Source organism: Neopelma chrysocephalum, unplaced genomic scaffold, assembly GCF_003984885.1.
Source record: "Neopelma chrysocephalum unplaced genomic scaffold, ASM398488v2 Primary Assembly neopelma1_143, whole genome shotgun sequence".
NCBI classification, from domain to species: domain Eukaryota; kingdom Metazoa; phylum Chordata; class Aves; order Passeriformes; family Pipridae; genus Neopelma; species Neopelma chrysocephalum.
Genome location: NW_020897805.1, coordinates 2,899,131 through 2,909,124, shown reverse-complemented (window position 1 = coordinate 2,909,124; position 9,994 = coordinate 2,899,131). Strand labels below are relative to the sequence as shown.

The following is a 9,994-nucleotide window of genomic DNA, read 5'->3' as shown; positions in this document are numbered from 1 at the left end:
GGCGGCTCCTCCGCGCCCTCGCCCTCGCTGTCCCCGGCGGCGGCGGCGGCGGCCACCGCCACCCCCCATCACCGTCCGGAAGCGGCGGCGGCGGCGCCGGGCGGCGGCGGCGGAAGGGGCGGGACGGGCCCGCCGCGGCCTCTCCGCGAGGGGCCCGGAGCTGTGCGGGAGGATGGAGGTCTGTGCACGGTCGGCAGCGTGTTGTTTAGACCTCGTAAGACAAAAAAATAAGTAATCCGTAATCCCCACAGAGACCAGCTGAAGGGAGACGCAAGGGTGTCTTGCGCATGCTTAGACCAGGCTAAGGGAGTAGTTCTCCTGGAAGATACCATAGAATATTTTTTTTCCCGTATGATCTTTCTCTCCATCGCTGGGAACTTAGTACAGCCTGGATGTGAGAAAGACACTAAATAGGATTTTTTAAATTTTTTTTTTTTTTGAGAGTAAAAACATAGAGTGATCCTGACATAATTTAAAAAGCCACCAGTGCAGTAATGAAAAATATCCCCATCCTTCATCTAAAGGCATGTGTCAGGACAAAATAGCAGAGAATGATTTACAGGAGCCTCGTCCTGTCAATCCTCATATCAATCCTCACATCAATCATTGCAAAACATTTCAGTTGCAGCATTATTCTTTTTTGATGCCCATAGGAAAAAAATAAATCAAAAGTGCAGCTGGCTGACAGCACTCAGTCATTTATCCACAGTGATCTGCAGCACAGATGTGAACAGCACAGATGACTTAGAGCTCCAGCAAGGCACTGTAACTTCGGGAGTTCCATAACCTATAAGTAATACAAATGGAGAGGATAGAAGGAGACAAACAAATTAGAAACAAATTGGTCCAGAAATAAATTTATTTTGTGTATCAACTGACTGTGGTAGCAGCCAGCCCTTTGCTGTAGTTTGCAGAATACTGAAATTTGCTTTGCTGATGATGTAATAAGTACGAGGTCCAAGACAAGCCTAAGTAAGTTGTAGCTTCAGTCGAAGTCAAAAGCAGGTGCCAGTGTAGCTCCATTAAGTTAATGACATTAGCCTTTTCAGATAATGTGGCCTTGTGATCTTCATTCTAAATGAAAAAAAAAAAGATCTTTCACAATGCTTATATGCTGCTGTAGTGAAACAAGGAAATTTTGCATTTCAAAGTGCTTCAAAACTGCATGAAGTTGTCATCATCAAGCAATCTAATGCAAATATCCACTGTTGTACAATCTCAGTTGTAATCAGCTATATACTGGATATTCAGATCAGAAACAAGCTGTGAGAACTGCTTTTTTCCACATGCCCTGATATTGGTTCTAAGGAGCATATCTCTAAGCAGTCTGTTCTGTCCCACTTTTATTTTTTTAAATGATGTGGTTTCCCAGAATAACTTGCTTAAGTTGGAGGGAATGTTCCACTTTCTTTGCCAGTTTAGCAGCCTCTGCAAACAATGTAGGAATCAAGTGTAATTTCAGTCCTCACAATGTTCCCCTTCTTTCTCTTTTTGATGTGAAATTTTCTTTACCAACTGCCAGTCAATCACAACTTTTTGCACACTTCCAGGTCCTGAGTTGGTAAAATTTACAATACATTGCTGCATTTGCTTGTGTCTGAACAACTTGTATAAGCTAAAAATGTAAAAATAAGCACAAACTGAAATTAAAAATTGCTGCAAAAATAACTGTAGCAGGCTGCAGGGCTGTCTCATCATGGAATAGGCCACCGTGACAGTGTCTGAAGCACAGTCCTGAAGCTAACTCACATTTCAGGTTCTCATTCTTAGCCTTCTCATGGGAGGTGCCAGGAAACTGCTGCTTTGTTCAGAGTGCTATGGCTTTGTGATGTGGTTTGTTTTTTCTTCATCTAAACATGCACAAGAGTCTACCAGCTCACCAGATTCGAGGAAGGAAACAAAAATTAAGGCAAAAGTTTCCTTACACAGTTTGTAGCAAGACCAGCAATCCAACCAAAAATTACTTCCCAAATTCAGTCTATAGACTTCAGAAGTCAAGGTTGGAAAATGAGCTATATTTACACAGGCATGTGAATACAGGACTATCTGGAGTTTACAGGCTCTAAGGTATGTTATTCCAGCAATTGATTTCCATGCAGTGAACCCCTGGCCAAAAGTTGCATCCAGAGTAAAAGTGAGTAAGACAGACAGACATATATACACTGGAGAGCATCCTGTGTCTGGCTACGGAGGGTGCTGGGCTGGTTTGCAGCAGTGATTTGCCCAGTGACAGGAAAAGGAGGAATGGTCATAAACTAAAACACAAGAAGTTCCACCTCAAGATGAGGAAGAACTTCTTTACATTGAGTGTGGCAGAGCACTGGAACAAGCTGTCCAGAGAGGTGCTGGAGTCTATCTCTCTGGAGACATTCAAAACCCACCTGGATGTGTTCCTGTGTAACCTGCTCTGAGTGACCCTGCCTTGGCAGGGGGGTAGGATTGGATGATCTCCAGAGGTCCTTTCCAACCCTAACGAATCTGTGATTCTGTGAACCTCAGCACTGGAAAAAGGCTTGATGGTCAGTTTCTATCCAAAGTTATTGCTAATGGCATTTTTCTGTTCTGCCTATGTTCGTCACCTAAAAAATATTTTGAAAATTACCAAATTAGCTTGCACAGAAAAGTAATAAATAGCATAATTTAAAACTTGTATCTCAGATTAAAGTAGATGTGTAATAGCTGCCTAGCTGCTGCACTTCCAAGCTGAAAACTACTTCTCTTTGCTAACAATTGATGTTCTTTAAAAGGGTGAATTATCTAGTTTGTGCTTTATTTAACAGAAATTTCCAATAAACCTCATTCCTTCACTTTGAGTTATGTCACTTCATGCCATGTGATATGAAGGCATTGATGTAAGTTTGACAGGCAGTGCCAATGCTGACATGTCAGTTTGAGAATTTATGACAAACTCTATGCTTCAGATCTTTTTAAAACTACTATGGATTGCCAAGGAAAAAAACTCTTTAAAATGTGTAATAACACTGATGCATCTTTAGATTGAAAACAGTTTATTCTATTCACATAGTTAGATTGATTTAATGTTCAGGATGACACTTAATACAATAAAAGAAATTTATATTGAAAATTCCCAACTAGCTCAAGTTACAATATATTATATAGCAAAGGAAAATGAGATGCATTAATGAAATGTTTTGGGTTTTTTTTAAATACTGTCATTAAAGAATACTGTTAGCATTTAATAATTTGAAATAATCTGTCTCAAATTTTAAGACCCTACACAGGAAAAAAAGGCCTCAGCTTTATAGAGAAAGAATTGCTTATGGAAAATCTCAGCCAGCAAAGAATACAATACGGCAAGGAGAATGTCTTTCACTAGAAGTGCTAATTGATCTAAATCGTGCTCTTTTCTTTTTTCTGGGTTGGAGGATGTGTTGATTTGGTAATATCATTTTTGCACAGATCGGGTCCTGCCCTATAATTTCTTTGTAATCTCTTTACTTCATTTGAAGAATACTTAGGTCAGTCATGTGTGAACTTTCAAGCATCTGTTTTATCTTCAAATTTCCTAATTCTGTAATGAAAGAAAAATAGATTGAATGCCTAAGGGCTAATCAAAGTAGTGAATCATAATCATTTTTCAAGACACAAAATGAGCTTATTAGAGGAGAAAAAAAAAAGGGGAAAAAAAGAATTAACTCTTTGTGATCATCAGACAAAATTGTTTCATATGTTAAAAATACATTAATATTGTGGAACACCAGAAAACTCTGTCTCACTTAGCATTTACAAAAATGTACCAGAATTCAAATAGTTCAATCCTTCTTCAATAGTTAGCCATCCCCTGAAAACAGGCTGATGAGTGAAATGAGAAGATCTTTTGCAGGTGGAGATATTGTATCTATAGAACCCTAGCTAGCTGAACTTCCATTCTGTAATGTTTTCCTTGTAAAAGCTTTCTTCTTTCAGGATATGTGAAAGGAGCCTGATTTTGGCTCTGTTTTCATTAGAGAGATGGAAAGGTGTCACAGGCATGGCATCAGTTAGAACTGATAGCACTAATTTCAATAGAAGAAATAGAAAAGCTACCATGAATTTCCTGTTCTCAACTGCTGTGCGTTTTCCCGATAATGCCATGCTTTGGGCTACTAGAGCACTCCATGGCAGCTTACACTTTTGCTACCTAATATATTATTAGCCAGGGAATGTTTGCTTTAGATTATTGCAGCAAGTACTACCTGCAAAGTAATCACAAAGGCATAGTCCAATTAGAAGGATGCCTTCTGTTGCTTGTTTTGAAATTAATCATGCATTAATTTCAACTGAGACAGCACCTACTGTTCATATATAATTACACACAAATGTTTGGTTTAGAGCTGCCCACCATTCCAACAGCCAGGAGAACCTCCAAATTCTTGGAATCTCGAAAAGTGCCTCCTGCACAGAAAGCTAAATTTGCCTCTATTCAATGTGAACATATATCAGTTTGTTGCTTTTTACATTCATCCTTAGTAGATTTAAAAGGGCCTGGAAAAAAGCACAGATGTAGAGAGGCAAATGTATCTGAAAGCCAGATCTCTGCCTACTGTCTGTTTCAAAGGCAACTCCTGGCTAAAAAAGGTCAGTAACAGAGCTTTACCAAAGCCATGCTTGCAGACTATTAAATGTTTAGAAGATGTTAGATGTGGAATGTCAGTGTTTTGAAGCAGATGGCTGCGTGCCATACAAATGTTAAAGGCACTCAGGACTTGGAGATTATTTTTCTGGAGTTCACATTTTTCTGTTTGTCATCTCTCATGCTGCAGATGAACTTTGAATTCTTAGTCAGTGCATTTGGGGTAGAGGCCAATAAAAGTTTTGCAGCTGAAAAGGGATAAACTTAAACATGACTGTCACCTATTTGACAGAACTTGATTGGCAATAAATGGGCTGGGGTTACATTTAAAAAAACCTCATAGTAAAGCCTCACTTTGAGTCTCCACCCAGAAACCTGAGAAAAGTAAACTAAATTGAACAACTTAACCTGCTCAGTCAGTTAATTTTCCTCACTCTTGAGCACAAATCAGTCAGCTTAAAAAGCACTAGTTTACTGAAGGAAAAAAAGAAGAGCAAAACAGAAAAACAAGGTAACATATTAAGGGCATATACCTATTGCTTGTAGTACAGCTTGAACCATTTTTCAGTCCTCTCCTCTGCTGGACCTGACCAGCTGATTGCCTCACTCACAGCAGAGCCTGACTGCCTGTCCCACTGCCCCCTCTAAATAAGCACTGCAGTGCTGTTGCTTGTAGTTTCCCTTATTTCACCTTTTAGGTCAGAGCATATATGGCAGGGGCAAGTAACAAGTCTCTTTGTATACAGGATGCTCTTAAGCAGTTTCTTCCCTAAATCCACAGAATATTAGTAATTTCTGCTTCATGGGATATTCTATACAAAGTCACTTTGTTTCCTCTTCTTGCAGATGGCTTTTGCCCTCTGATGCTGGAAACTATAGCATTGTATTATGGTGATCTCTCACCCTGAGTACTCCTAAGCATAGTTAATTAGTCCAGACTTTAATACCCAGTTTGAAATGGCTCTCCATTATATGTCTCTTGATAAATTAAAGCAAACCTTCTCTCCATCATAGTATATAAATGCATGTAGAATAAAGGTGGCTCAGACCTGACCGAGAGCACTTTTCATTCATTGCCTTTTTTTCCACAGGGGACACTATCAGCAGCAAGCTTCTCCTCTTGAGTCACCTTCTCTGGTGGACTGCCAGGCTTACAGAGAAAGAGCATCACTGTTTCTTTTGTTTTGCCTTGTAGCTCCATCACTGACAGTTTTACAGCCCCCTGCCAGGAGTCACACATCCTGCACAGGCACCATTGTATTTGAAAGGGCCCACTAATACTACAATTTGATAAGATGGGTCTCTAACCTGTGGCTCTCCAGACCTTCCTATATAAACTAACTCAGTGGCTCACAAGTTTCACCTGACAACCATTATACTCATGGTCTTTGTTCTCTTTTCAACAGAGGGAGGTATCATGCAATACATGGCAGGTGTATTGTATTAACACAGTGCTGAAAGAAGTGACTGCAATAGAAAACATTAAAAATATGAAGTACAGTTAAGCTCAGATAATTTTACTCTGTGAAAAAACACTAACTTCAAGAAATAAATTTCTCTAGATTATCAGTAATAGGCAAGACATAATCATCTGCTTGGTGTTTAACCTCCTGGTGACCATGTTGGTAGGACCTGCTGGTGCATTTCTGACCCTTTCACAGCTATGTTTTTAAGCACCTCAAAATAAATGGCAGACAATTGTTAATGGGACAGAGTTGCCACTCTATTTGCACTGGATAGGTTTCCATTTTTCCTTTATCAGGCCTTTAATTGCTTGTGATGAATGCCCATGCTCTGTCGAGGACGTGACTGAGGACCGTCACAGCCATGTGCTGGGGGGTGTCCTGCGGGCAGGGGGCTGCTGCCACATGTGACTGATGTGCCCGGTACCAGGGCTGCTCTGCGGGGACGACCCCTGAGAAAAGGACTGGAACAAGTAAGGATCCAGTAATGCCCAGTTTGGTACCTGCACCTGTTTGAACTGGCTGTGCTGGTCAGGGTACTGCAGAGGCGAGGGGCCAGCGCTGGGGAGGGGGCCCGGGGGCGGCTGCAGCGCAGGGACGGCCTGGCTGCCGGCACAGGCTGGCTGCCGGCACCTGCCCCAGCCCATCTCCAGCCCATCTCCAGTCTCCCCGTGACCGACCGGGGCTGGCAGCGTCCCAGCGCCCAGCGCCGGACTCCGGCCGGGGCAGCGGGGTCTCTGCCTGGCTCCCAGCATGTCCGGGGCAGAGATGCTGGACACCCAGGGACCTGCAGGCGCTTTGGAATGCACGGGGGACGTCCCCTCTCTTAAAGAAATCGAGCAGCTCCTGAACACCGGGCGGCCCTCTTGCAACCACGTTGATGAAGTATGGCCTAATCTCTTTCTAGGAGACCTGTAAGTACAGATTTATGGACACACCTCTGCCATACCTTCTGTCTGTTAATATGCCTCATGGGTGCGGCTTTACACAGCTCATAGTTTTCCTAATTGCTGTCATTTACACTGCAGACAGCACGATTTCCGAGATAAAATTATGACTCAGCTGGTACTTGCTTCTAGGCTAGCCCTTAGAGGCAATGCACAGCCTGATGCTCCAGCTTGGGAAATGCAGTCTCACAGTGCTACTCCTGATCTGTGAATGTCACTGCACCCATTTGATTTGTTTGTCTTTGTCTTTTCCTTAGAGTAACAGCTCACAACAGATTTGTTTTGTGGAAGATGGGTGTGACCCATGTTTTAAATGCTGCCCATGGCACAGTCTACAGCCACGGAGGCCAGGACTATTATGGAGCAACCATTCATTATTATGGTGTACCAGCCCATGACCTGCCAAGCTTTGATATAAGCCAGTTCTTTTTCTCCGCAGCACAATTTATCCACAAAGCCTTGAACACACCAGGAGGTATGAAATTATTGTTGGTCATATTTTTATGCAAGTTGGCAGCCTCTCATAACAGATCAGCTCCACAAGGTCAGTGGTGGACGAGTCACTACATGGTGTCCTGCTAGCTGCTGGTTACCTGCACGGTGGGTGGCAGGAGGAGGGAGTGCTGTGTACCTGGACGTAGCTCTAACTAGGTCCCAAAAAGCTTATGTGAGAAAAGAAATGAACAGTGCAGGGGAGACACTGGGATGGAGAGGGGAAGAGAGGGGAGGAGAATATCTGGAAGGAAGGGCTCATTCAAAAAGGGAGAATCAAAAACATGCATTTAAAATGAACACATTCTTTTGAGACCCTTTTATAGCAACTGTAGTTATAAGAACAAATTAATAAAGAGAAAAAAGTCCTGATTTCTACAATCACCAACCGTATGAGGAGGCTCATATATTGCAGATGAGCTTCTTGTTTGAACATGGCCTGCAGGGCTGTGTCCCCAAGGAGAAGAATTACCTTTACCCAAGGAGATTTATAGTGAATTGCACAAGAAACTGAGCTTCTTGGCAGTGGTACAATAAAATACTAATTAACCTGTTTTACATAAAAGATCATTTCTTAGCATGAATAAACTGGCATTAATGGAGCTCTCTCTATATCACAAGTTTTGCCTTCAAAATACAATTACAGTTGCATCACATTGCCTTATTATGCAATGGTACTAGGCCAGTCATTTTTCTTTTGTTAGTGCCATCCACTCAGGCCAAATTTGAGCATTTTTCTTCGCCTAAGTAAGCCCTTTGAAACCAATGGGTCTGATTTCCTCTTTCTTACAACAGAACAACTTCATTACTTCAACAGGGTTTTTTTCTGTGATTTGCCAGTGTTTCTGACATCAGGTGGGAATCTCATGGCGCTTCTTACACAAGCGAGTGTAACAATGGCAAATTAGAGTTAATTGTTAGCAGTTCATATGATCTATCAGAAGGGTAAGAAATACATCATGTTTGCAGTGTTACTCTGAATAAGCTGGAGAAGGCAGAAGGGCTTTGCCTTCCCTTTAAATTAAACTTCGTTCACTGTACTGCTTCTCTTCCATGGTTATAATTTTTTAATTTTTTTTTTTACCAGCTAAAATATTGGTACATTGTGCAGTTGGAGTAAGCAGGTCAGCTTCCCTAGTCCTGGCATATCTCATGATAAATCACCACCTCCCATTAGTTGAAGCCATCAAAACAGTGAAGGAGCATCGATGGATTTCACCCAATCGTGGCTTTCTGAAACACCTGCGAAATTTGGATGTTCAGCTACGGCAGAAGAAGGACTGCTGACTGGGCAAACCTATTTGCATTCACTTTACTGAGTTTCAGCCTTCATAGTCATTGTGCATACACAACTTCCTATGATCAGTGCATGTTACAAAACTGAAGAAAATTATGCATCAAAGTAAAAGGTCAACAGAACTGTAAATGGATTAATTTTGATAGCTCAATTCCTCCAAGACCAGCACAGCCAACACTGTAAGCACTGTGTGCTGTGGAGCTGCTGTGCCTACAGTGGCGCTACCATGTAAATCCACTAAAGTGGTTAAGATGGACCGAGTTTGTTCCTGGATTGTGCTAATGCCAGAGGAAAGTTCAGTAATTGCATCTAGCTCTAAAGGATGTTTGAATCCCCTTTACTTGGGAGGGTAACATAATCATCTTCATCAGTTTGGTTACAGTTCTCATATGCATGTTCTCGTAAGAAAAGCTTTTTGTGTTTCAGGCCTGGTTATGTGGCAAGGGCAGTTTCTTAAGAGCCCAGGGACTCCCACAGAAACATTCCTCTTTCACTGGTCTGCTAAATATTACAGTGCTATAGAGAGCTGTGACAGCCAGAAGACCCACACCAGCAGAATAAACGCCTGTGAAGTTCTCTGCAGTCTGGGTCAGCAAAACCACAAATCTTTTCTTGTTTAATACGTTTTCAGCAAGATAATGTATATCATGTAGTATATCGAGGACATTAAAAAATGTCAGGTCTCTGAAGCATTTTGTAAGCTTAAACTCATCAGTTCGTTCTCACTCCAAATTATCCCAGATCAGTTCTGTGTCAGTGGCTTTGAATCATCCCTGGTTTAATATCAGGTAGAAGCTTAGCTTACATCAGTAGCTTGGCTTAATTGATACAAATTAGTTTTAAGCTGTTTTGAGCATGTCACTTTTCCTATCACCAGTTAATCGGTACTTAAACCGATGTGATTTTTAATATAGCAATTGCATTTGAAATTCATGCTACCACTCTGACTGAAAATTAGCTTGTTACCTTGTGGTGAACCATGAAGTGATAATCAAATTTGGTTTTGCCCTTTGCTACTGGTTTGATTTATTGCTTAGTTGACCTTATAAAGATTCTCTGCTGGTTTAAGTAAATACGTTTCTGCTTGTTTGTTTGCATTTGAAGCACCAGTTCTGATAATTTTCCTCTCTGCTGGAAGAGACTTTCAAGGTTATTAGAAGCCTAAAATAGTGGTAACTTGTGAGTTGAACCTCTTCCTTCCCAGACCCCTATATTCTCCTTA

General features: G+C 41.6%; 1 protein-coding gene and 1 long non-coding RNA gene across 3 annotated transcripts in view; one reads left to right on the top strand and one right to left on the bottom strand.

Moving 5' to 3' along the window:
- Window positions 1-561: 561 nt before the first annotated feature.
- Window positions 562-9,994, bottom strand: part of LOC113975738 — a 28,650-nt gene continuing 19,217 nt past the window's right edge. Inside the window, exon 4 of one of the 2 annotated variants that reach the window (XR_003536905.1) lies at window positions 562-787. This is a non-coding gene — a long non-coding RNA (uncharacterized LOC113975738). Of the gene's footprint in view, window positions 788-3,724; window positions 4,822-9,994 lie in introns of those variants that run through there. The other variant, XR_003536907.1, reaches the window with a different exon arrangement.
- Window positions 6,759-9,464, top strand: LOC113975737 (dual specificity protein phosphatase 13-like). The gene is made up of 3 exons (XM_027700072.1): window positions 6,759-6,950; window positions 7,241-7,458; window positions 8,563-9,464. The coding sequence occupies exons 1-3, from the start codon at window positions 6,790-6,792 to the stop codon at window positions 8,760-8,762; spliced, it is 579 nt and encodes a 192-aa protein (XP_027555873.1). The 5' UTR covers window positions 6,759-6,789; the 3' UTR covers window positions 8,763-9,464.